The sequence below is a fragment of the Paroedura picta genome, chromosome 3 (assembly GCF_049243985.1).
Source record: "Paroedura picta isolate Pp20150507F chromosome 3, Ppicta_v3.0, whole genome shotgun sequence".
Classification (NCBI taxonomy): Eukaryota; Metazoa; Chordata; class Lepidosauria; order Squamata; family Gekkonidae; genus Paroedura; species Paroedura picta.
In genome coordinates, this window is record NC_135371.1 from 6,811,087 (window position 1) to 6,837,886 (window position 26,800).

At 51.0% G+C, this 26,800-nt stretch overlaps 2 protein-coding genes across 2 annotated transcripts; both read right to left on the minus strand.

The window, feature by feature from the left end:
* Positions 1-157: 157 nt before the first annotated feature.
* Positions 158-13,962, minus strand: LOC143834273 (E3 ubiquitin-protein ligase TRIM7-like). The gene is given in 8 exon segments (XM_077330948.1): positions 158-1,256; positions 4,969-5,001; positions 6,941-7,059; positions 8,733-8,755; positions 9,840-10,070; positions 10,612-10,713; positions 11,192-11,356; positions 12,802-13,962. Coding segments are annotated over 8 exon segments (1,884 nt in total). The 5' UTR covers positions 13,495-13,962; the 3' UTR covers positions 158-738.
* Positions 13,963-14,163: 201 nt separating this feature from the next.
* LOC143834271 (E3 ubiquitin-protein ligase TRIM7-like) lies at positions 14,164-26,438 on the minus strand. The gene is made up of 8 exons (XM_077330944.1): positions 25,559-26,438; positions 23,949-24,113; positions 23,373-23,468; positions 22,620-22,850; positions 21,510-21,532; positions 19,712-19,830; positions 17,735-17,767; positions 14,164-15,270 (listed from the first exon to the last, which is right to left on the minus strand). The coding sequence occupies exons 1-8, from the start codon at positions 26,264-26,266 to the stop codon at positions 14,753-14,755; spliced, it is 1,893 nt and encodes a 630-aa protein (XP_077187059.1). The 5' UTR covers positions 26,267-26,438; the 3' UTR covers positions 14,164-14,752.
* Between the last annotated feature and the right edge of the window lie 362 nt (positions 26,439-26,800).

The following is a 26,800-nucleotide window of genomic DNA, read 5'->3' on the forward strand; positions in this document are numbered from 1 at the left end:
GTCCATGGACATCTGGAGGGCCGCAGTTTGACTACCCCTGGTCTAGACAGCTGGGGATGGCTCAAGTCAATTGGTGCAGGGACCCTTGTCTGGTAGTTAGGAAATCCCCCTGCCCCCCTCCACCCCCCCAAAAAAAAAAACATTCAAGAAAGCCCAGTTTTCAGTATAATGTGATTTTATCATAAGCACAATATCTATACAATCCCCGGTCGAATTGAAAGCCGAGTGCTATGAACACTGCAACCTTAACAGGCACGGGGTATTCAGTGACCTTCAGAAAGGGTAGGATAAGCATAGGCAGAACCTAACAAACAGAGCCCAGCACAGCCAAGAAAAGAGAAAGGCCAGAATACCGATTTAACCACGCAGGGCTCTTCCCGTGCTTGAAAGGAAAAGAGGCTGCAGGAGATCTGGGGAAGAGGGTCTCTGTTAAGAGCTTGCCTTGTTCTTGTTCTTTTTATTTTTTCTTATTGTTATTATTATTATATTATTATTATTACTTAATTCATACCCCGCCTCCCCCCGGAGGCTCGAGGCGGGTCACCCAAAAGCCAATTCCCCTAAAACAATCAAAGCACAATAAAACACAATACAATTAATACAAAAGTTACAACAAGAATGGGGGCAAAATTCAACATAGCTGACCCAATTCCACACCCCCTAAGAAGGGAAAGGGAGGGGGCAGATGACAGACAAATAATGTTTTCTTATTGAAGGTTCCTATATGAAGGAACGGTCTTAAGAAGAGATTTTGAGGTGGGCTTTTTCTGCTACCCAGAAGTATGGCAGGAGGGTCTCCTCAGAGAAGGAAGCTCCAGAGTACTCGTGGAGAAGGTCTCCTTTGTCAGCGTCGAAAAAGGCCACTCGACCCCCAGCCCAGTTCAGGCACACGCGGACCCTCTTCAGCTCCCCCCTCAGGGTCAAGGGAGAAAGATGGCCTTTCACATAAGCCCTGTAGCGGCTCCCCCACTTCTCCACAGCCCAGATCCCGTCCTCAGGACAAAAAGCGATGTTTCCCTTCCTCTTCACAGACTTCCTGGCCACCCCCACCAACCAATCTCCCTCACTCCCCACAAGGACCTCCCAGAAATGGCGGCCTGCCCTGAACCCCTCACGGCCCAGCACAGCATTGCACTTGGCAAATCTCTCGGGATTGTTGGGCAGAGACTGAGCTTCCATTCCCCTTCTCACACTTTTCTGATCTGCAGACAGGATGAGTTTCTGATGGGCTGTGTCTGGATCCAGAGTCACATTGGCTGTTGGGGGAGAAGAGGAGAGAAGCAGGGAGGGTTTTGTCCTCTGGCCTGTTCAACTTCCTTCTCCTGCCAGTCCCGGCCTGCTCCCCCCACTCTCTCCCCCTCCTGCCTTCTCCCACCCTATTAAAAAGCAGAGTAGTCTTCTTGTTAACTTTAAAAGAAGGCAGACAAAGTGCACAATAAATACACACTATTCCGCCCCCTCCCGCCCCCAATAATCCCAACCTGAGCAGAGAATATTGATTAGGAGGGAAAGAATGTTGAGTATTTCAGTCACAGGTTCCTTTGGTTAGAAATCAAACATGAGGGTCCATTTCCACAAATACAAAAAAACAACGACATGGAAATTAGCAGAGGCACAAAACAGGGTGAGTGTCTCAAGTGGCTCTCGGTCCAGATCCGAGGTACATCTCAAAACAGGCAGCTTTAACTCACTGACGGGGAAAAAACGAGCTTTTAGCTTGCCGGGCAGCTGTGCTTCTTGAGTGACGATTTGGGACAGCCTCGGATGGACTTGGGATGGGTTTTAGTTTTCAGTGGAAGAACAAAAGAGAGAGGAGATTGTCTGAACACAGTTGCCCAGGGAATATGGGCTGCTTGCCTGTCTCAGAAGATGCAAGGGAGATCACACCTTTGCACCAGGGACTGAAGAACGTACTTTCCACCCTTCTCTCCTTTTAAAGGTCGTAGCTGTCAATAGATCTCAACCAGGATCCCCTGGAAGGGGGCCGTTCAAGCAAGACAAACATCAAAAAGGTCAGTGAGTCCCCCCTACCTCAGGACGGAGCTGCCACCAGCCCCCTGACACTACCCAGACAGCCAGAGACCAAAGGAAAAAGCCTCAGCCTGTCCTGGAACAGAATTCACCCTTGCAAGGTAGGACACTTTAAAGGGGCTTTTAACAAAACAATTACTCTGGTAACTGTAGCAATGGCAGCTAAAACCCTGGATTCAGCCTGAAGCCTCCTGAATTCAAGAACTACACAAAATTTATTTCAGTTTCAATGTTTTCAAAGCCAACTTCAATATTGAGAAATTATCTCTTACCAATGAGTAAGATTGTTTTAACCATTGCTCCTCGTAGCTTAAGGCGTTCTGCTACGAGTATCAATTGTTAAAACAATCTTACTTTGGTTTTGAAAACACTGATATTGAAGTCCCTTGAAAAAGCTAAGGAGCGAAACGCGTTGGGATTTGTTGAATATAAAAGAATAAAGAACAATGGAAGTTTGGAGACGCCGTAAAAATGTACTCTGTATATCTGATTCGCCATATACTGGTATCCCAGTGCCTCTTTATTTGCCCTGTGTCTGGTCCTTCACTGGGTCCTGCCCCTCCTATTTTATTTTTTCATAATCAATAACAGAGCAATGAACAGTGAGAACAAAAATAACATAGCCCAAAGACTAAGCACATTTACGTGCAATGGTTCAAGATCCAAAAAGTGGATCAAAGCCAACAAGGATCCAGCCCGCTAAGGAAAGACCTCTGGTCAGGAAGACCCACCCCCAACCAGAGGTGTGCCTCAGTCAGATGAGACCCTAATAACAGGCCCCAGGCTCTTCCAGGGCCAGGGCAAAGGCAAGACAGAGGAAAGTAGAATGAAAATTCTTTATTTGATGCCCAAAGAAATGTATTGGTCTGATCTGAATTATCCAATCCAACTCTCCTACTGAGGGCGATCAGGGGCCCGGCACACTCTTTCCCAGCTCTCTGGCTGCCCCCATCCTCCGATGAGGCCCAGCGGCTCTAGCCATCCTTCACACTACTGTCAAGCTCAGGGAAGGCTGACAACCTCTTCCATGGAGACCCTGCCAACCTTGCCTGAATCCTCCCTGCCGGCAGGGCTGGGATGCCAACACACACCCTCTGCACAGCCCTGCCACTCTGCCCAGCCTCCTGCCCGGAGAGTGGAGAGGGAGAAGCACAGGCCGCTAGGTCGCTTTTATAGCCTGCTTTTCCACTGTTGTTGTTATGTGCGAAGTCGTGTCCGACCCATCGCGACCCCATGGACAATGATCCTCCAGGCCTTCCTGTCCTCCACCATTCCCTGGAGTCCATTTAAGTTTGCACCTACTGCTTCAGTGACTCCATCCAGCCACCTCGTTCTCTGTCGTCCCCTTCTCTTTTGCCCTCGATCGCTCCCAGCATTAGGCTCTTCTCCAGGGAGTCCTTCCTTCTCATGAGGTGGCCAAAGGATTTGAGTTTCATCTTCAGGATCTGGCCTTCTAAGGAGCAGTCAGGGCTGATCTCCTCTAGGACTGACAGGTTTGTTCGCCTTGCAGTCCAAGGGACTCGCAAGAGTCTTCTCCAGCACCAGAGTTCAAAAGCCTCAATTCTTTGACGCTCGGCCTTCCTTATGGTCCAACTTTCGCAGCCATACATTGCAACTGGGAAGACCATAGCCTTGACTAAATGCACTTTTGTTGGCAGGGTGATGTCTCTGCTTTTTAGGATGCTGTCTAGATTTGCCATAGCTTTCCTCCCCAGGAGCAAGCGTCTTTTAATTTCTTTGCTGCAGTCTCCATCTGCAGTGATCTTGGAGCCCCGGAAAATAAAAAAATATATTGCTAGCTTTTCCACTAGCAATATATAAAGGTGGGCACCTGGTGAATCGCCAGAGCAAGTCTGTTCCAAAATCTGGGGGCCATCGAAAGACCCTCCTGTGTGTCACCACCACGTGTGCCTCTGAGAGGACCAGTCCATGCAAATCTAAGCAACCTTTCCCCCCCAAAAGCACTTTGCAAATTTGTCACAGCAGGCTTCCGAAGGTGGCATGGATATATCGTTATGACTTGATGACAGCAGCCCTTTAACCGTCTGGAACAGCTCCGCTGGACGGCCATTTGAGGATGCAGTGGAGGAGAAGGAAGCCTGCTTTGCCGTCACAACATAGTAGGGATGATGATAATGTACTCCAACCAGCATTCGGTCGGATTCACATTGGGATTTACAGCACTGGAGCTTGGCTCTCGGCCCTCTTGTTTCACTGCATGAAGCTCCCTGATATATCAGGGTGCTTTACGGGTGCTGCAGGGTCAACCGAGGATATTTGGGAGTGGTCACATTGATAGCCCTACTCATGCCACCATTCCAAAGCGAGGCCACAGTTTCAACAGTGGCACCAGTGAACTGGAAACTCCCCCAGAGCCATAAGGCATCTATTACCAGGACCAAGCTAGAACCAATGGAAATATCCTTGGCCTTTATTCTCCTCCCCACCATGACACACACATTGTTCATGAACAACCGGAAGAAAGTGCCACGGCTGGCTGGATTTCTGCCTCTGTGTATTGCTATTCCACTAATTTGGCTTTCTTTAAAAACGTGGGATTTCAATAAGGAATTCAGAGCACCCTGAAGCTGAGAGGAACCCGGAAAACAGGCAGGGAAACCCTCTTAGAGAAAGCAGCTGCCCCACTTCCTCTGGGCCCCTCGGGAGGGTTCTGAAGGGCCCTCAAGGGCTCTTCCCCAGCAACTGTTCTCCTGTCATTTCAACATGGCGGCAGGTGGGTGAAAAGGGTCAGTTCATCCCCTCAAAGTTCGCCTTCTCTTCCATCCTTGCAGAGCAAGAAGGAACTGGCTCTGGCAGGAAGGTTTGGAGGAACAAACCCAAGAGTGCTCCGTCTGAGAACACCAAGCAGAACAGCCATTTGTAAGGGGACAGCTTTTAGTTTGGAAATAATGAATTAATGTATGAAGAAAAATGTACCTTTCTGCATGTGAAGTCCAGAACCCAGAATGTCTGAGGAAGCAAAGGGACAGAAAGTCAGTAGAAGACCTGTGTGCTTATCATAAATTATATTATGGGACAAAAAAAAATCAGTTAATAGCAGGACAGGCCAAATCCTGTCAGATCTCAGAAACTAAGCTAGGCCAGAACTTGGACGCGACACCAAAGAGGACTCTAAATGGCAAACCATCTGTTTCTCACTAGCCTTGGACACCTCTGGCTGCAGGCACCGCAAATCAGCTTGGTGTAGCGGTTAGGAATGCAGACTTGGAACCTGGCGAGCCGGGTTTGATTCTGCGCTCCCCCACATGCAGCCAGCTGGGTGACCTTGGGCTCGCCACAGCACTGATAAAGCTGTTCTGACCGAGCAGTGATATCAGCGCTCTCTCAGCCTCACCCACCTCACAGGGTGTCTGTTGTGGGGAGAGGTAAGGAAAGGTGATTGGAAGCCACTTTGAGTCCCCTGCTAGAGAAAAGGGGCATATAAGAACCAACTCTTCTTCTTCAGTAATCTCAGGGCTCTCTCAGCCTCACCCACCCCACAGGGTGTCTGTTGTGGGGAGAGGAAGGGGAAGGCGACTGTAAGCTGCTGAGACTCCTTCGGGTAGAGAAAAGTGGCAATTAAGAACCAACTCTTCTTCTTCCAAGTCACTTGTGGCTTGATGGCACCTAGGCAAGTAATTCTTCTGAGTTATAGCTAAAAGGTTTAGTAGATGCTACTTTTGAGGAAAAAATTATTCCAGTGCAAATATACAAATTTGTTTTCACAAGTTACTTTGAGCTACTTGAGGTCCGCTTCATAGAATGTTTGCTAAGGACAGCAGCTGAAGGGACCAATCCAGCTAAACAGGCTCCTCACTGCTCTCCTAAGCAGAGTTACACCCATCTAAAATCACTGATTTCAAAGGGTTTGGGAGTAACTGCTTAAGACAGCACTATGAACAGACAGTGTGATGCCGCAGTAAAGAAGGCACATGCAGTCTTGAGGGGTATCAAAAGAGGCATCACATCAAAAGCACAAGACGTCATAGTCCCACATTGGTCAGACCCCACCTGGAGTCCTAGAGGCCTCACTTCAAAAAGGATGTGGACAAAATGGAACGGATTCAGAGGAGAGCAACAAGGATGATCTAGGGCCTTGCAATCAAGTCCTGTGAGGAAAGGCTGAGGGGACTTGGGGAATGCTCAGTCCAGAGGAGAACAGGTGGAGAGGGGACAGGATGGCTCTCTTGAAGTATCTGAAAGGTTAGATCAGGGGTAGTCAAACAGCGGCCCTCCAGATATCCGTGGACTACAATTCCCAGGAGCCCCTGCCAGCGAATGCATTCGCTGGCAGGGGCTCCTGGGAATTGTAGTCCACGGACATCTGGAGGGCCGCAGTTTGACTGCCCCTGGGTTAGATTCAAATGAGTAGCCATGTTGATCTGAAGTAGCACAATAAAATCAGAGACCAGCAGCACCTTTGAGACCAACAAAGATTTATTCAAGGCGTGAGCTTTCGAGTGCAAGCACTAGTCTGAGGAAGAGTGTCTAAATTCGAAAGCTCCCACCTTGAATAAATCTTTGTTGGTCTTGAAAGGTGCTACTGGATGCAGATTTTATCTGAAAGGTGGTCACTTGGAGGAGGGCAGGGAGTGATTCCTGTCTGCAGCAGAGGAGAAGACCTGCAGTAATGGGTTTAAACTACATGTGGAACAAAACCAGCTAGATATAATTCACTTTTAGAGTAGTTCAGCAGTGGAATTGACTGCCTAAGGAGGTGGGGAGCTCCCCCTCGCTGGCTGTCTTCAATCAGAAGCTGGACAGACCCCTCTCCTGGATGCTTGAGGCTGATCCTACATTGAGCAGGGGGTTGGACTAGATGGCCTGTCTGGCCCCTTCCAACTCTAGGATTCTACATCTGGCCCACCCCAAAGTCCAGTCTGACACTCCTGCTGTGTCTCGTCAGTACCTGTGACTTGCTTCTTGATGTCCTCCAAAAGGGGATTTAAATCCAAGAAGTCCAAGATGCGCCACCTTGGTGCAGGAGGAAAAGCCGCTGGATTCCTGAAGGACTCCTTTTCTTCGTACCTGGAGAAAACCCCGTTAAGGTGCCGTCCATCCCATTCACAATCCCAACCCCCGGAGGATCAAAGCAGCAGAGGCAGGAACTGCCAGAAAGCCTGGAAACCCAGACACAGAAAGAGGGGAATCATTGAAGCTCCCACTAGAACCGGGCTTGGCTTCCTCACAGGAGCTGCAGGGAATGGCCACCACGAAATAAAACACAGCCCCTTGCCCCAGTGGGAGAGGGCCTTTCCCCACCCCCACCAGTTGGTTTCACACACGGAAACAGCCCTGGTGAGCTTATTTGCCCATTGATACTGCCTCATGGAGTATTTTGTGCATAAAGGTAAAGGTCTCCCCTGTGCAAGCACCGAGTCATGTCTGACCCTTGGGGTGACGCCCTCTAGCGTTTTCATGGCAGACTCAATACGGGGTGGTTTGCCAGTGCCTTCCCCAGTCATTACCGTTTACCCCCCAGCAAGCTGGGTACTCATTTTACCGACCTCGGAAGGATGGAAGGCTGAGTCGACCTTGAGCCGGCTGCTGGGATCGAACTCCCAGCCTCATGGGCAGACAGCTTCAGCTAGCATTTCTGCTGCCTTACCACTCTGCGCCACTCTGCGTATTTTGTGCGTACAGCACCCTAAAAATGGAGATACGCCTTGCCCCAGCAGGGTCTTCGAATGAAAAATTACCAGGGGAAAGGGAGGCAGGAGCCCTTCTGTCCCCTCAGCGGCATCTGAGGCCCAAACGGAGCCTGCTGTAACAGCCGCTCCCAGCAGCTGCTGAGTTGCACTCCGGAGCCCGGGCCAAGCTCCTTATTACAGGAAACTTTTCATTGGGCCCGAAGAACAGCAGCCCCACATCCCCTGGTTCCATCTGTCTTGTGAATGTCCAGGGAAAGGACATGAACCCTGGTAAGGAGGCCGAAGTTGGTGACTTATTCCTTATTTGTGAATTCATTCAACCAACAATGTTGAAGAGAGTTGGTGTGGGAGCCAGTTTGGTGGAGTGGTCAATTTGAACTCCCCCTCTCCCCATTGAAACAGAGAAGTGTTCTGCACTCGATTAGGAAAGCTCAGAGCGGGTAGGGGAGCCAAGCGCAGCAGGAGTCTCTTTCTTTCTTTTCTTGAATGGGGAGGGGGGATAAATCCAAGAGGCTGCTGAGAGAAGTTAGGGCTTCTGGAGCACAGTCACTTTAACGGAAGGCTTGCAACTGGGAACCTGGAAGTCTTTGAACTGACACCGTAGCCAATCAGGGAAGACTGCTTTGCTATGAGGCATGGAGCAGTAAGTTAATTCACAAAAAGGAGACTGGGTTTTATTCCACACTCCCCCACATGCAGCCAGCTGGGTGACCTTGAGCTCCCCACAGCACTGAGAAAGCTGTTCTGACGGAGCAGTGATATCAGGGCTCTCTCAGCCTCACCCACCTCACAGGGGGTCTGTTGCGGGGAGAGGAAAGGGAAGGCACTTTGAGACTCCTTCGGGTCGAGAAAAGCGGCACTTAACAACGAACTCTTCTTCTTCTACATCCCAAAATAAGGTTTGAACCACCACATGTCATACAGGCCCGAGAGGACATGCACTTTTTTTTTCTGGTCCTTGTGACTGTTACTCCAAAGGGGAGTGAGATTGCTGGTTGAACATTAGGCCTCTGGTTCAATGAAGAAGCCTGATGTTAAAGATCCACTTACCTCTGCAAAATGCTCCTGGCATCCTAAAGAAATAAAAAAAAAGAGAGAGAGAGAGAGAACGAATGAACCCAGTGCTTGCTAAAAGGCCATCCCTGGAAGACAGCTCAGCCTCTAGAAGATTTCACACCTGGGCCTTCCCCTTGCACCCAGCTAGCTGATTCCACTCAACGGCTGGGGTAGATCTTCATAAAGTAAGGTGTAAAGGTAAAGGTAAAGGTATCCCCTGTGCAAGCACCGAGTCATGTCTGACCCTTGGGGTGACGCCCTCCAGCGTTTTCATGGCAGACTCAATACGGGGTGGTTTGCCAGTGCCTTCCCCAGTCATGACCGTTTACCCCCCAGCAGCAAGCTGGGTACTCATTTTACCGACCTCGGAAGGATGGAAGGCTGAGTCAACCTTAAGCCGGCTGCTGGGATCGAACTCCCAGCCTCATGGGCAAAGCTTTCAGACAGCTGCCTTACCACTCTGCGCCACAAGAGGCTCTTAAAGTAAGGTGACCAGATATTAACATTGGTAAAGCGGGGGGGGGGGGGGGGGGTTCTTGATTTAAAATTTGGTCTATATGGAACAACAAAAATTTAATCGAACACATGGAACGCAAAAACAGTATTGTAATATATATTTTTAATTGCAACCTAAGTACAATTCGCCAGGTACCCCCAGATGTCCCTCCAAAAGTGGGACAACCTGGTCACCTTATCATAAAGTGAGAGTGAATCTCTGGGAGGCCAATATCAGCAGACAAATTTGAAAGAGCTCCCCGTGCACCTGGCTTTACTGGGTTCCCCAGACTCTTGGTTGAGACACAAAGACTTTTCCTTTGGAAATGGAAGCCAAGCAGCCTCAGTCTATCCGGGAGGGGAAGAGGGCTGCGGGAGGCAGATGCATTTCCAGGGGGTGGAGTTCTGCCCCCTGGGATTCTCCAGTCTGCCCCTGGCTGGAGATGTAAAGGGGACGAGGGAAAATCTGCCCATGTGCAGAGATGAAAAGTCGCTAGCAGCAGAAGTGGGGCTTCTTCGCTTTCTGCACAAGTGAAGGAGGCACAGAGGATTCGGAGCTGGGCTCCTCCCCAAATGGAGCCTGGGCTGTTCCCGCCACCCCCTCACCTGCAGGAGATCTCCGGCTGGTTGCTTACACCTCTCCTCCATCTCCCAGATGAGGCTTTCCAGAGCCGAGAGCTCTTCAGAGAGATCAGCCAGGTGCTGGTCCCTTTCCTTCGCTACCTCCATCTCTACCTCTTCCATCTGAGCCAGCAGGAGCTTCTCTTGCTTGTCCAGAAATGTGTGAAGTTGCTTGAATTTGGTCACTGTCTTCTGCCACTCTCTTTTGGTTTGATTCTGAGATGGATAAAGAAGAACACAGCCCCTGTTTGCAGTGGGAAGAAGTCCCTGAGGACAGTGGGAAGAAGTTCCTGAGCCCCTGCCGGAAGGGCACTCTTACCTTTCCGAGAAACTGCATCAACATTTGGTTGGGAAAGAGAAAGTTTCAGAAGAACCCATCCAAAGTTCACATGAATTATTCTTGAGTTTCTTTCTTGGAGAGAAATTTTACTTAACAAAACTCAAACATGTGCTGCAGCTCGAGATAGGAAGAGCTGATAGAGCTTCTCTATTCTACACACACAAACACACGGAAATGATGATTACCTCAACATGGACCTCCACATGGCCAACCAACCTTTTCATTGTAGAGATCTGAGAGGAAAGGTGCTCATCTTGATGTTCGCAAAATGTTATTTTAAAGAGTCCTTCACTAACTCTCCTGTGGGAAACCCAGCCATCCCCAACTGCAGGAAGGTGCCCTTTCATGTGAATTTTCTACATTTGATACTCTTAAGTTTGCAGTGTCTGTTTGCTTCCCCGGAATAGCAGAACTTACGAGCACGTCTTGGCTCTCTTTCACTAGGCCGGCTTTGTGCTCCAAGATTTTCTCCTTCTCCTTCTCCTTCTCCAGAATCGCCAAACAAGTGGAGAACTGATCCTGGGGGGAGGGAAAGGAGGGGGGGGTCCCAACATTCAGGTTTGTTTCTTTTCAAAGTTTACTATAAAACATATACAGCAAAATTGTCATCGAAGGCCAAACTAGACACAAGTACAGGCTGTCTGGTGACCCATACCACCCCCACAGCTGTAGATAATAAGTTATTCTTTTAATAATGGAAGAAGAGTATGTAGGGGCAGGAAAAATTAAAGCCTCCTATCAAAACGCTGCTACCCCCTGGTGGCTTGGTGGGCCAATGGGCTGGCCAGTCTTGAGGAGTGCCCTGGCCTCCTAGCCTCGCCCCCTTAGCAGAAAGAGGCCTGGGCAATGAGCAAACCAGGAGACGGGCAGCAAAGACAGCTGTTGTTGCGCAAAGCCCAAGAGATGCTCTACAAAACCTGTTGTGCAGCACCCAAAAGTGAGCTGAGAGAGGATCTTCAAACCTTACTCACCCTCATCCTCCTTGCAGATTCCCTACCTTGTACTCTTGGGAAGCCTCCTCCGCAGGAACGATTTCGTGGTATTTGTGCTCCCGGGACTGCTCACAGACCACGCAGAGCGGGGCTTCGTGGTCCCTGCAGAAGAGCTTCAGCGGCTCCCGGTGCTTCCTGCAAACTCTTTCCCGTCCAGCTGCCGCCATCGTCTGATGCCAAAAACAAAATAACAACAGAGGCCTTGTTGGGTCCCCATATTTCTGAACTCTTTTGATATCGATCTTTGTCAATATTGTATATAATCAGTGCGTTATGCAGAACAAAAATACCGTATTCGAAATCGAGACATAAGCGAGGTTATTCTCAGTGCCTCAATTTCCTTTGAAAGCCAGTCGATTCACATGGCCCTGGTTTGCATTAAACCACCCACTCCCTGCATCAGCTCATCGATCACAATTGCCAAAAGCACCCCAAATCCTCAGCTGGGGGCTCCCCACTCCTCCAGGAACCTCAAGTGGCATCCAGGATTGCTGCAGATAAAGGAGGAGGAAGCCAATAACAAAGGGTGCTGAAACACCCTGGCCCAGGGACCTATGTTGTTTTCAGTGGAAGTTACTCCAGTGCTTCCCCTCCCTTTTTAAGCCACTTTGCAATTCCAAGAGGGTAGTGAGTGCCATCCCAAAATGGCTGCTGCAGGAGGCGGAGCCAAACCCAAAATGGCTGCCACCAGGCATTCTGGGGAGATGGGAGCCATATCTTCTACACTATGGGTCTCCAATGAGGCGCTGCAGGGGGCCCCAAGACTTTCGAGGAAGTGGGTGGGGCTTTTGTCCTGGAGGGTTCCTGAGCATCTGGGCAGATCTTGAAAAATACTGCGTTGGCAGCAGCCCCACCCACAGCAAAAAGGCTCTTCCCTGCGACTGTAGGGAAGGTGCCAACTCCTGTGGCAGCCATTTTGTAGCTGCACACACCACACAGTGTCCAAATCCCAATGGTGCCCACAGGCTTAAACAGTTTGGGGACCCCTGCTTTGGGTATCTCCCCGCAGCAATGAAATCTCCTGGACTGGCCATGCTGCTAGATCTCAATATGGGAGAGGTGACAGCATTCTAATGGGCGGGCTACATCCTTGCTTCCCAGGGGGCAGGCCGATCCAGTCTGTGGGGTGCTGGGGGCACAGGATCAGGAGCGCCTCCTCAACAACCACTTTCCGCTACTTACAAAGGGGAGTCTCTGCGTGGCCTGGCTTGGAAGGGGAAGGTGACATTTGAAGGGGAGCCAACCTGAAGCCAAATAAGGAACCAAAACACAATACCAGCCAGCAGCCACAAGTCTGCTTTGATCCAAAAAGGAAATTATGAGAAAGATCCCAAGAGCAGGAAAAGTCTCCACCCCTGGTGAAACAGAACAAAATAAGAGCCTGGCTGGATCACACCCAAGGAGGGATCCGCTTACCCCGGGATCCCGTCTCCAACTCTGGGGGCAGCTGAAGACTGACCGATTCCCAGTTTGCTGTGCCTAAAGTTAAATGGGCTTAATCTCGACCATTACTGTTTGCACTCCAGAGAGGAGGAGGAGGACCCCTTGGTCCCGAGACTGCGCCTCCAGAGAAAGCACAGCGATTCCCCCCGGAAGACCCACCGGGACCCCTCACCTTCTTCTCCGCGGCATCCTCCTCCAGGGGGGTCACCTGGTGGCCTCGGTGCTCCCGGGATCTGCTGCAGACCACGCAGAGGGGGGCTTCGTCGTCCCGGCAGAAGAACTTCAGGGGCTCCCGGTGCTTCTCGCAGACGCCCGCTGGGCCTTCCGCCCCCTTCACCTTCGCTTCCAAAGGGCGCAGCTTCTGGATCGTTTCCACCATGTTGGCCAGATGCTGGTTCGGGCGCAGGCTCGACGGCTAGGCCCTTCCTCGGCATTGGGGGCAAGACGGCTGCGCCCCCGGCTCCCCCCAGGAGCGGTCCAGGCAGGCGCGGCAGAAGTTGTGGCCGCAGTCGGGGATCATGACCGGGTCCCTGAAGAAGTCCAGGCAGACGGAGCAGGAGGCCTCCTCGCAGAGCTCCGCCACAAGACCCTCCGCCGCCATGGCCGCCTCCGGAAGGGGGAGAAGAGGCGAGCGGGTTTCGGTTTCGTTTCCCCGAGCAGCGACGGGGCGCGTCCCGCCCTGCAAACCAGTCGCTGCCGGCGCCGAAGAGAAGGGAAAGCCCTCCTGGTCCGTCCTTCGGCTGCTTTTTGCAGGCAGGCAGGGAAGATCTGGCGTCTGCAGCGCAGAGGGGCGAAAGGTGCCAGCCCAGGAGAGGAAAATCGCCCCGGGAGGGAGGGAGGGCTGGCCGAGGGAGGGACTGGCCATGGGATGGGCTGAAAGGAATGACAACAGCGCCCATTGGGAACCGTGGGAGGCGCTGGAAGCCCCATGGGCGAAACCGGGAGGCAAGAATGCCAATTGGCTTGCAAGGGCTCCATAGAAACATAGTAGGAAAACAGTCGCAAAGAAAACGGGGGAGTGTGACTTTTCCTGCAGCCCTCAGCCTTTTCCGTGTTCGACTCGGGAGGGGGTAGTCCCAGAGGGCCTCATTCCACTCTGGGGGGCTGCCCACCCAGGTTCAGACCCCCCCCCCGGCACTCTTAGGGGTGTAATTTAATAAAACCAGAGTCCAGTGGCGCCTTTAAGACCAACAAAGGTTTGTTCACGGCGTGAGCTTTCGAGTGCAAGCATAGTCGTTTGAGTGTAATGGAAAAACCCATTTTCTGGCTCAACTTTGTATAGATCAGGGGTAGTCAAGCTGCGGCCCTCCAGATGTCCATGGACTACAATTCCCAGGAGCCCCTGCCAGCATTTGCTGGCAGGGGCTTCTGGGAATTGTAGTCCATGGACATCTGGAGGGCCGCAGTTTGACTACCCCTGGGCTAGACAGCTGGGGATGGCTCAAGTCAACTGCTGCAGGGACCCTTGTCTGGTAGTTAGGAAATTCCCCTGCCCCCCTCCCCCCCCAAAAAAAAAACATTCAAGAAAGCCCAGTTTTCAGTATAATGTGATTTTATCATAAGCACAATATCTATACAATCCCTGTTCGAATTGAAAGCCAAGTGCTATGAACACTGCAACCTTAACAGGCACGGGGTATTCAGTGACCTTCAGAAAGGGTAGGATAAGCATAGGCAGAACCTAACAAACAGAGCCCAGCACAGCCAAGAAAAGAGAAAGGCCAGAATACCAATTTAACCACGCAGGGCTCCTCCCGTGCTTGAAAGGAAAAGAGGCTGCAGGAGGGTCTGGGGAAGAGGGTCTCTGTTAAGAGCTTGCCTTGTTCTTGTTCTTTTTATTTTTTTATTATTGTTATTATTATTATTATTATATTATTATTATTACTTAATTCATACCCCGCCTCCCCCCGGAGGCTCGAGGCGGGTCACCCAAAAGCCAATTCCCCTAAAACAATCAAAGCACAATAAAACACAATACAATTAATACAAAAGTTACGACAAGAATGGCGGCAAAATTCAACATAGCTGACCCAATTCCACACCCCCTAAGAAGGGAAAGGGAGGGGGCAGATGACAGACAAATAATGTTTTCTTATTGAAGGTTCCTATATGAAGGAACGGTCTTAAGAAGAGATTTTGAGGTGGGCTTTTTCTGCTACCAAGAAGTATGGCAGGAGGGTCTCCTCAGAGAAGGCGGCTCCAGAGAACTCGTAGAGAAGGTCTCCTCTGTCAGCGTCGAAAAAGGCCACTCGACCCCCAGCGTAGTTCAGGCACACGCGGACCCTCTGCAGCTCCCCACTCGGGGTCAAGGGAGAAAGATGGCCTTTCACATAAGCCTTGTAGCGGCCCCCCCACTTCCCCACAGCCCAGATCCCGTCCTCAGGACAAAAAGTGATGTATCCCTTCCTCCTCACAGACTTCCTGGCCACCCCCACCATCCATTCTCCCTCACTCCCCACAAGGACCTCCCAGAAATGGCGGCCTGCCCTGAACCCCTCACGGCCCAGCACAGCAGTGTACTTGGCAAATCTCTCAGGATTGTCGGGCAGAGACTGATCTTCCATTCCCCTTCTCACACTTTTCTGATCTGCAGACAGGATGAGATTCAGATGGGCTGTGTCTGGATCCAGAGTCACATTGGCTGTTGGGGGAGAAGAGGAGAGAAGTAGGGAGGGTTTTGTCCTCTGGCCTGTTCAACTTCCTTCTCCTGCCAGTCCCGGCCTGCTCCCCCCACTCTCTCCCCCTCTCTGTGGTCAACAGGCCCTCCTGCCTTCTCCCACCCTATTAAAAAGCAGAGTAGTCTTGTTAACTTTAAAAGAAGGCAGACAAAGTGCACAATAAATACACACTGTTCCGCCCCCCCCCCCCCGCCCCCAATAATCCCAACCTGAGCAGAGAATATTAATTAGGGGGGAAAGAATGTTGAGTATTTCAGTCACAGGTTCCTTTGGTTAGAAATCAAACATGACGGTCCATTTCCACAAATACAAAAAAACAACAACATGGAAATTAGCAGAGGCACAAAACAGGGTGAGTGTGTCAACTGGCTCTCGGTCCAGATCCGAGGTACATCTCAAAACAGGCAGCTTTAACTCACTGATGGGGAAAAAACGAGCTTTTAGCTTGCCGGGCAGCTGTGCTTCTTGAGTGACGATTTGGGACAGCCTCGGATGGACTTGGGATGGGTTTTGGGTTTCAGTGGAAGAACAAAAGAGAGAGGAGATTGTCTGAACACAGTTGCCCAGGGTATATGGGCTGCTTGCCTGTCTCAGAAGATGCAAGGGAGATCACACCTTTGCACCAGGGACTGAAGAACGTACTTTCCACCCTTCTCTCCTTTTAAAGGTTGTACCTGTCAATAGATCTCAACCAGGATCCCCTGGAAGGGGGCCGTTCAAGCAAGACAAACATCAAAAAGGTCAGTGAGTCCCCCCCTACCTCAGGACGAAGCTTCCACCAGCCCCGACACTACCCAGACAGCCAGAGACCAAAGGAAAAAGCCTCAGCCTGTCCTGGAACAGAATTCACCCTTGCAAGGTAGGACACTTTAAAGGGGCTTTTAACAAAACAATTACTCTGGTAACTGTAGCAATGGCAGCTAAAACCCTGGATTCAGCCTGAAGCCTCCTGAGTTCAAGAACTACACAAGATTTATTTCAATTTCAATGTTTTCAAAGCCAACTTCGATATTGAGAAATAATCTCTTACCAAAGAGTAAGATTGTTTTAACCATTGCTCCTCGTAGCTTAAGGCGTTCTGCTACGAGTAGCAATTGTTAAAACAATCTTACTTTGGTTTTGAAAACACTGATATTGAAGAACCTTGAAAAAGCTAAGGAGCGAAACGCGTTGGGATTTGTTGAATATATAAAAGAATAAAGAACAATGGAAGTTTGGAGACTCCGTAAAAATCTACTCTGATTCGCCATATTGGTATCCCAGTGCCTCTTTACTTGCCCTGTGTCTGGTCCTTCACTGTGTCTGGTCCTTCACAAGCAATATATAAAGGTAGGCACCTGGTGAATCGCCAGAGCAAGTCTGTTCCAAAATCTGGGGGCCATCACATGAAAGACCCTCCTGTGTGTCACCACCACGTGTGCCTCTGAGAGGACCAGTCCATGCAAATCTAAGCAACCTTTCCCCCCCAAAAGCACTTTGCAAATTTGTCACAGCAGGCTTCCGAAGGTGGCATGGATATATCGTCATGACTTGATGACAGCAGCCCTTTAACCGTCTGGAACAGCTCCGCTGGACGGCCATTTGAGGATGCAGTGGAGGAGAAGGAAGCCTGCTTTGCCGTCACAACATAGTAGGGATGATGATAATGTACTCCAACCAGCATTCGGTCGGATTCACATTGGGATTTACAGCACTGGAGCTTGGCTCTCGGCCCTCTTGTTTCACTGCATGAAGCTCCCTGATATATCAGGGTGCTTTACGGGTGCTGCAGGGTCAACCGAGGATATTTGGGAGTGGTCACATTGATAGCCCTACTCATGCCACCATTCCAAAGCGAGGCCACAGTTTCAACAGTGGCACCAGTGAACTGGAAACTCCCCCAGAGCCATAAGGCATCTATTACCAGGACCAAGCTAGAACCAATGGAAATATCCTTGGCCTTTATTCTCCTCCCCACCATGACACACACATTGTTCATGAACAACCGGAAGAAAGTGCCACGGCTGGCTGGATTTCTGCCTCTGTGTATTGCTATTCCACTAATTTGGCTTTCTTTAAAAACGTGGGATTTCAATAAGGAATTCAGAACACCCTGAAGCTGAGAGGAACCCGGAAAACAGGCAGGGAAACCCTCTTAGAGAAAGCAGCTGCCCCACCTCCTCTGGGCCCCTCGGGAGGGTTCTGAAGGGCCCTCAAGGGCTCTTCCCCAGCAACTGTTCTCCTGTCATTTCAACATGGCGGCAGGTGGGTGAAAAGGGTCAGTTCATCCCCTCAAAGTTCGCCTTCTCTTCCATCCTTGCAGAGCAAGAAGGAACTGGCTATGGCAGGAAGGAGTGTTCTGTCTGAGAACACCAAGCAGAACAGCCATTTGTAAGGGGACAGCTTTTAGTTTGGAAATAATGAATTAATGTATGAAGAAAAATGTACCTTTCTGCATGTGAAGTCCAGAATCCAGAATGTCTGAGGAAGCAAAGGGACAGAAAGTCAGTAGAAGACCTGTGTGCTTATCATCATAAATTATATTATGGGACAAAAAAAAAATCAGTTAATAGCAGGACAGGCCAAATCCTGTCAGATCTCAGAAACTAAGCTAGGCCAGAACTTGGACGCGACACCAAAGAGGACTCTAAGTGGCAAACCATCTGTTTCTCACTAGCCTTGGACACCTCTGGCTGCAGACACCGCAAATCAGCTTGGTGTAGCGGTTAGGAATGCAGACTTTGGAACCTGGCGAGCCGGGTTTGATTCTGTGCTCCCCCACATGCAGCCAGCTGGGTGACCTTGGGCTCGCCACGGCACTGATAAAACTGTTCTGACCGAGCAGTGATATCAGCGCTCTCTCAGCCTCACCCACCTCACAGGGTGTCTGTTGTGGGGAGAGGTAAGGAAAGGTGATTGGAAGCCACTTTGAGTCCCCTGCTAGAGAAAAGGGGCATATAAGAACCAACTCTTCTTCTTCAGTAATCTCAGGGCTCTCTCAGCCTCACCCACCCCACAGGGTGTCTGTTGTGGGGAGAGGAAGGGGAAGGCGACTGTAAGCTGCCGAGACTCCTTCGGGTAGAGAAAAGTGGCAATTAAGAACCAACTCTTCTTCTTCCAAGTCACTTGTGGCTTGACGGCACCTAGGCAAGTAATTCTTCTGAGTTATAGCTAAAAGGTTTAGTAGGTGCTACTTTTGAGGAAAAAATTATTCCAGTGCAAATATACAAATTTGTTTTCACAAGTTACGTTGAGCTACTTGAGGTCCACTTCATAGAATGTTTGCTAAGGACAGCAGCCGAAGGGACCAATCCAGCTGAACAGGCTCCTCACTGCTCTCCTAAGCAGAGTTACACCCATCTAAAATCACTGATTTCAAAGGGTTTGGGAGTAACTGCTTAAGACAGCACTATGAACAGACAGTAAAGAAGGCACATGCAGTCTTGAGGGGTATCAAAAGAGGCATCACATCAAAAGCACAAGACGTCATAGTCCCACATTGGTCAGACCCCACCTGGAGTCCTTCTAAAGGCCTCACTTCAAAAAGGATGTGGACAAAATGGAAAGGACTCAGACGAGAGCAACGAGGATGATCTAGGGCCTTGCAATCAAGTCCTGTGAGGAAAGGCTGAGGGGACTTGGGGAATGCTCAGTCCAGAGGAGAACAGGTGGAGAGGGGACAGGATGGCTCTCTTGAAGTATCTGAAAGGTTAGATCAGGGGTAGTCAAACTGCGGCCCTCCAGATATCCGTGGACTACAATTCCCAGGAGCCCCTGCCAGCGAATGCATTCGCTGGCAGGGGCTCCTGGGAATTGTAGTCCACGGACATCTGGAGGGCCGCAGTTTGACTGCCCCTGGGTTAGATTCAAATGAGTAGCCATGTTGATCTGAAGTAGCACAATAAAATCAGAGACCAGCAGCACCTTTGAGACCAACAAAGATTTATTCAAGGCGTGAGCTTTCGAGTGCAAGCACTAGTCTGAGGAAGAGTGTCTAAATTTGAAAGCTCCCACCTTGAATAAATCTTTGTTGGTCTTGAAGGTGCTACTAGATGCAGATTTTATCTGAAAGGTGGTCACTTGGAGGAGGGCAGGGAGTGATTCCTGTCTGCAGCAGAGGAGAGGACCTGCAGTAATGGGTTCAAACTATATGGGGAACAAAACCAGCTAGATAGAAGTTTTTAAAAATTCACTTTTAGAGTAGTTCAGCAGTGGAATTGACTGCCTAAGGAGGTGGGGAGCTCCCCCTCAGTGGCAGTCTTCAAGCAGAAGCTGGACAGACCCCTCTCCTGGATGCTTGAGGCTGATCCTACATTGAGCAGGGGGTTGGACTAGATGGCCTGTCTGGCCCCTTCCAACTCTAGGATTCTACATCTGGCCCACCCCAAAGTCCAGTCTGACACTCCTGCTGTGTCTCGTCAGTACCTGTGACTTGCTTCTTGATGTCCTCCAAAAGGGGATTTAAATCCCAGAAGTCCAAGATGCGCCACCTTAGTGCAGGAGGAAAAGCCGCTGGATTCCTGAAGGACTCCTTTTCTTCGTACCTGGAGAAAACCCCATTAAGGTGCCATCCATCCCATTCACAATCCCAACCCCCGGAGGATCAAAGCAGCAGAGGCAGGAACTGCCAGAAAGCCTGGAAACCCAGACACAGAAAGAGGGGAATCATTGAAGCTCCCACTTTGTTAAGAACTGGGCTTGGCTTCCTCACAGGAGCTGCAGGGAATGGCCACCACAAAATAAAACACAGCCCCTTGCCCCAGTGGGAGAGGGCCTTTCCCCACCCCCACCAGTTGGTTTCACACACGGAAACAGCCCTGGTGAGCTTATTTGCCCATTGATACTGCCTCATGGAGTATTTTGTGCATAAAGGTAAAGGTCTCCCCTGTGCAAGCACCAAGTCATGTCTGACCCTTGGGGTGACGCCCTCCAGCGTTTTCATGGCAGACTCAATACTGGGTGGTTTGCCAATGCCTTCCCCAGTCATTACCGTTTACCCCCAGCAAGCTGGGTACTCATTTTACCGACCTCGGAAGGATGGAAGGCTGAGTCGACCTTGAGCCGGCTGCTGGGATCGAACTCCCAGCCTCATGGGCAAACAGCTTCAGCTAGCATTTCTGCTGCCTTACCACTCTGCGCCACTCTGCGTATTTTGTGCGTACAGCACCCTAAAAACGGAGATACGCCTTGCCCCAGCAGGGTCTTCGAATGAAAAATTACCAGGGGAAAGGGAGGCAGGAGCCCTTCTGTCCCCTCAGCGGCATCTGAGGCCCAAACGGAGCCTGCTGTAGCAGCCACTCCCTGCAGCTGCTGAGTTGCACTCCGGAGCCCTGGCCAAGCTCCTTATAACAGGAAACTTTTCATTGGGCCCGAAGAACAGCAGCCCCACATCCCCTGGTTCCATCTGTCTTGTGAATGTCCAAGGAAAGGAAATGAACCCTGGTAAGGAGGCCGAAGTTGGTGACTTATTCCTTATTTGTGAATTCATTCAACCAACAATGTTGAAGAGAGTTGGTGTGGGAGCCAGTTTGGTGGAGTGGTCAATTTGAACTCCCCCTCTCCCCATTGAAACAGAGAAGTGTTCTGCACTCGATTAGGAAAGCTCAGAGCGGGTAGGGGAGCCAAGCGCAGCAGGAGTCTCTTTCTTTCTTTTCTTGAATGGGGAGGGGGGATAAATCCAAGAGGCTGCTGAGAGAAGTTAGGGCTTCTGGAGCACAGTCACTTTAACGGAAGGCTTGCAACTGGGAACCTGGAAGTCTTTGAACTGACACCGTAGCCAATCAGGGAAGACTGCTTTGCTATGAGGCATGGAGCAGTAAGTTAATTCACAAAAAGGAGACTGGGTTTTATTCCACACTCCCCCACATGCAGCCAGCTGGGTGACCTTGAGCTCCCCAGAGCACTGAGAAAGCTGTTCTGACGGAGCAGTGATATCAGGGCTCTCTCAGCCTCACCCACCTCACAGGGGGTCTGTTGCGGGGAGAGGAAAGGGAAGGCACTTTGAGACTCTTTTGGGTCAAGAAAAGCGGCATTTAAGAACCAACTCTTCTTCTTCTACATCCCAAAATAAGGTTTGAACCACCACATGTCATACAGGCCCGAGAGGACATGCACTTTTTTTTTTCTGGTCCTTGTGACTGTTACTCCAAAGGGGAGTGAGATTACTGGTTGAACATTAAGCCTCTGGTTCAATGAAGAAGCCTGATGTTAAAGATCCACTTACCTCTGCAAAATGCTCCTGGCATCCTAAAGAAATAAAAAAAAAAAGAGAGAGAGAGAGAGAAAGAGAGAGAGAACGAATGAACCCAGTGCTTGCTAAAAGGCCATCCCTGGAAGACAGCTCAGCCTCTAGAAGATTTCACACCTGGGCCTTCCCCTTGCACCCAGCTAGCTGATTCCACTCAACGGCTGGGGTAGATCTTCATAAAGTAAGGTGTAAAGGTAAAGGTATCCCCTGTGCAAGCACCAAGTCATGGCTGACCCTTGGGGTGACGCCCTCTAGCGTTTTCATGGCAGACTCAATACGGGGTGGTTTGCCAGTGCCTTCCCCAGTCATTACCGTTTTCTCCACAGCAAGCTGGGTACTCATTTTACCGACCTCGGAAGGATGGAAGGCTGAGTCAACCTTGAGCCGGCTGCTGGGATCGAACTCCCAGCCTCATGGGCAAAGCTTTCAGACAGCTGCCTTACCACTCTGCGCCACAAGAGGCTCTTAAAGTAAGGTGACCAGATATTAACATTGGTAAAGCGGGGGGGGGGGGGGGGTTCTTGATTTAAAATTTGGTCTATATGGAACAACAAAAATTTAATCGAACGCATGGAACGCAAAAACAGTATTGTAATATATATTTTTAATTGCAACCTAAGTACAATTCGCTGTGTACCCCCAGATGTCCCTCCAAAAGTGGGACAACCTGGTCACCTTATCATAAAGTGGGAGTGAATCTCTGGGAGGCCAATATCAGCAGACAAATTTGAAAGAGCTCCCTGTGCACCTGGCCTGACTGGGTTCCCCAGACTCTTGGTTGAGACACAAAGACTTTTCCTTTGGAAATGGAAGCCAAGCAGCCTCAGTCTATCCGGGAGGGGAAGAGGGCTGCGGGAGGCAGATGCATTTCCAGGGGGTGGAGTTCTGCCCCCTGGGATTCTCCAGTCTGCCCCTGGCTGGAGATGTAAAGGGGACGAGGGAAAATCTGCCCATGTGCAGAGATGAAAAGTCGCTAGCAGCAGAAGTGGGGCTTCTTCGCTTTCTGCACAAGTGAAGGAGGCACAGAGGATTCGGAGCTGGGCTCCTCCCCAAATGGAGCCTGGGCTGTTCCCGCCACCCCCTCACCTGCAGGAGATCTTCGGCTGGTTGCTTACACCTCTCCTCCATCTCCCAGATGAGGCTTTCCAGAGCCGAGAGCTCTTCAGAGAGATCAGCCAGGTGCTGGTCCCTTTCCTTCGCTACCTCCATCTCTACCTCTTCCATCTGAGCCAGCAGGAGCTTCTCTTGCTTGTCCAGAAATGTGTGAAGTTGCTTGAATTTGGTCAGTGTCCTCTGCCACTCTCTTTTGGTTTGATTCTGAGATGGATAAAGAAGAACACAGCCCCTGTTTGCAGTGGGAAGAAGTCCCTGAGGAGACGCCTACCGGAAGGGCACTCTTACCTTTCCGAGAAACTGCATCAACATTTGGTTGGGAAAGAGAAAGTTTCAGAAGAACCCATCCAAAGTTCACATGAATTATTCTTCAGTTTCTTTCTTGGAGAGAAATTTTACTTAACAAAACTCAAACATGTGCTGCAGCTCGAGATAGGAAGAGCTGATAGAGCTTCTCTATTCTACACACACAAACACACGGAAATGATGATTACCTCAACATGGACCTCCACATGGCAAACCAACCTTTTCATTGTAGAGATCTGAGAGGAAAGGTGCTCATCTTGATGTTCGCAAAATGTTATTTTAAAGAGTCCCTCACTAACTCTCCTGTGGGAAACCCAGCCATCCCCAATTGCAGGAAGGTGCCCTTTCATGTGAATTTTCTACATTTGATACTCTTAAGTTTGCAGTGACTATTTGCTTCCCCGGAATAGCGGAACTTACAAGCAAGTCTTGGCTTTCTTTCACTAGGCCGGCTTTGTACTCCAAGATTTTCTCCTTCTCCTTCTCCAGAATCGCCAAACAAGTGGAGAACTGATCCTGGGGGGAGGGAAAGAGGGGGGGGGGGTCCCAACATTCAGGTTTGTTTCTTTTCAAAGTTTACTATAAAACATATACAGCAAAATTGTCATCGAAGGCCAAACTAGACACAAGTACAGGCTGTCTGGTGACCCATACCACCCCCACAGCTGTAGATAATAAGTTATTCTTTTAATAATGGAAGAAGAGTATGTAGGGGCAGGAAAAATTAAAGCCTCCTATCAAAACGCTGCTGCCCCCTGGTGGCTTGGTGGGCCAATGGGCTGGCCAGTCTTGAGGAGTGCCCTGGCCTCCTAGCCTCGCCCCCTTAGCAGAAAGAGGCCTGGGCAATGAGCAAACCAGGAGACGGGCAGCAAAGACAGCTGTTGTTGCTCAAAGCCCAAGAGATGCTCTACAAAACCTGTTGTGCGACACCCAAAAGTGAGCTGAGAGAGGATCTTCAAACCTTACTCACCCTCATCCTCCTTGCAGATTCCCTACCTTGTACTCTTGGGAAGCCTCCTCCGCAGGAACGATTTCGTGGTATTTGTGCTCCTGGGACTGCTCACAGACCACGCAGAGGGGGGCTTCGTGGTCCCTGCAGAAGAGCTTCAGTGGCTCCCGGTGCTTCTTGCAAACACTTTCCCGTCCAGCTGCCGCCATCGTCTGATGCCAAAAACAAAAGAACAACAGAGGCCTTGTTGGGTCCCCATATTTCTGAACTCTTTGGTTATCGATCTTTGTCAATATTGTATATTATCAGTGCGTTATGCAGAACAAAAATACCGTATTCGAAATCGAGACATAAGCAAGGCTATTCTCAGTGCCTCAATTTCCTCTGAAAGCCAGTGGATTCACATGGCCCTGGTTTGCATTAAACCACCCACTCCCTGCATCAGCTCATCGATCACAATTGCCAAAAGCACCCCAAATCCTCAGCTAGGGGCTCTCCACTCCTCCAGGAACCTCAAGTGGCATCCAGGATTGCTGCAGACAAAGGAGGAGGAAGCCAATAACAAAGGGTGCTGAAACACCCTGGCCCAGGGACCTACGTTGTTTTCAGTGGAAGTTACTCCAGTGCTTCCCCTCCCTTTTTAAGCCACTTTGCAATTCCAAGAGGGTAGTGAGTGCCATCCCAAAATGGCTGCTGCAGGAGGCGGAGCCAAACCCAAAATGGCTGCCACCAGGCATTCTGGGGAGATGGGAGCCATATCTTCTACACTATGGGTCTCCAATGAGGCGCTGCAGGGGGCCCCAAGACTTTCAAGGAAGTGGGTGGGGCTTTTGTCCTGGAGGGTTCCTGAGCATCTGGGCAGATCTTGAAAAATACTGCGTTGGCAGCAGCCCCACCCACAGCAAAAAGGCTCTTCCCTGCGACTGTAGGGAAGGTGCCAACTCCTGTGGCAGCCATTTTGTAGCTGCACCCACCACACAGTGTCCAAATCCCAATGGTGCCCACAGGCTTAAACAGTTTGGGGACCCCTGCTTTGGGTATCTCCCCGCAGCAACGAAATCTCCTGGACTGGCCATGCTGCTAGATCTCAATATGGGAGAGGTGACAGCATTCTAATGGGCGGGCTACATCCCTGCTTCCCAGGGGGCAGGCCGATCCAGTCTGTGGGGTGCTGGGGGGACAGGATCAGGAGCGCCTCCTCAACAACCACTTTCCGCTACTTACAAAGGGGAGTCTCTGCGTGGCCTGGCTTGGAAGGGGAAGGTGACATTTGAAGGGGAGCCAACCTGAAGCCAGATAAGGAACCAAAACACAATACCAGCCAGCAGCCACAAGTCTGCTTTGATCCGAAAAGGAAATTATGAGAGAGATCCCAAGAGCAGGAAAAGTCTCCACCCCTGGTGAAACAGAACAAAATAAGAGGCTGGCTGGATCACACCCAAGGAGGGATCCGCTTACCCCGGGATCCCGTCTCCAACTCTGGGGGCGGCTGAAGACTGACCGATTCCCAGTTTGCTGTGCCTAAAGTTAAATGGGCTTAATCTCGGCCATTACTGTTTGCACTCCAGCGAGGAGGAGGAGGACCCCTTGGTCCCGAGACTGCGCCTCCAGAGAAAGCACAGCGATTCCCCCCGGAAGACCCACCGGGACCCCTCACCTTCTTCTCCGCAGCATCCTCCTCCAGGGGGGTCACCTGGTGGCCTCGGTGCTCCCGGGATCTGCTGCAGACCACGCAGAGGGGGGCTTCGTCGTCCCGGCAGAAGAACTTCAGGGGCTCGCGGTGCTTCTCGCAGACGCCCGCTGGGCCTTCCGCCCCCTTCGCCTCCGTCGCCTTCGCTTCCAAAGGGCGCAGCTTCTGGATCGTTTCCACCATGTTGGCCAGATGCTGGTTCGGGCGCAGGCTCGACGGCTGCGCCCTTCCTCGGCATTGGGGGCAAGACGGCTGCGCCCCCGGCTCCCCCCAGGAGCGGTCCAGGCAGGCGCGGCAGAAGTTGTGGCCGCAGTCGGGGATCGTGACGGGGTCCCTGAAGAAGTCGAGGCAGACGGAGCAGGAGGCCTCCTCGCAGAGCTCCGCCACAAGACCCTCGGCCGCCATGGCCGCCTCCGGAAGGGGGAGAAGAGGCGAGCGGGTTTCGGTTTCGTTTCCCCGAGCAGCGACGGGGCGCGTCCCGCCCTGCAAACCACTCGCTGCCGGCGCCGAAGAGAGCGGGGAAAGCCCGCCTGGTCCGTCCTCCGGCTGCTTTTCGCAGGCAGGCAGGGAAGATCTGGCGTCTGCAGCGCAGAGGGGCGAAAGGTGCCAGCCCAGGAGAGGAAAATCGCCCCGCGAGGGAGGGAGGGAGGGCTGGCCGAGGGAGGGACTGGCCATGGGATGGGCTGAAAGGAATGACAACAGCGCCCTTTGGGAACCGTGGGAGGCGCTGGAAGCCCCATGGGCGAAAACCGGGAGGCAAGAATGCCAATTGGCTTGCAAGGACAGTCGCAAAGAAAACGGGGGAGTGTGACTTTTCCTGCAGCCCTCAGCCTTTTCCGTGTTTGACTTGGGAGGGGGTAGTCCCAGAGGGCCCTATTCCACTCTGGGGGGCTGCCCACCCAGGTCCAGAACCCCCCCCCCGGTACTCTCAGGGGTGTAATTTAATAAAACCAGAGTGCAGTGGCGCCTTTAAGACCAACAAAGGTTTATTCACGGCGTGAGCTTTCGAATGCAAGCATAGTCGTTTGAGTGTAATGGAAAAACCCATTCTCTGGCTCAACTTTGTATAGATCAGGGGTAGTCAAACTGTGGCCCTCCAGATGTCCATGGACTACAATTCCCATGAGCCCCTGCCAGCATTTGCTGGCAGGGGCTTCTGGGAATTGTAGTCCATGGACATCTGGAGGGCCGCAGTTTGACTACCCCTGG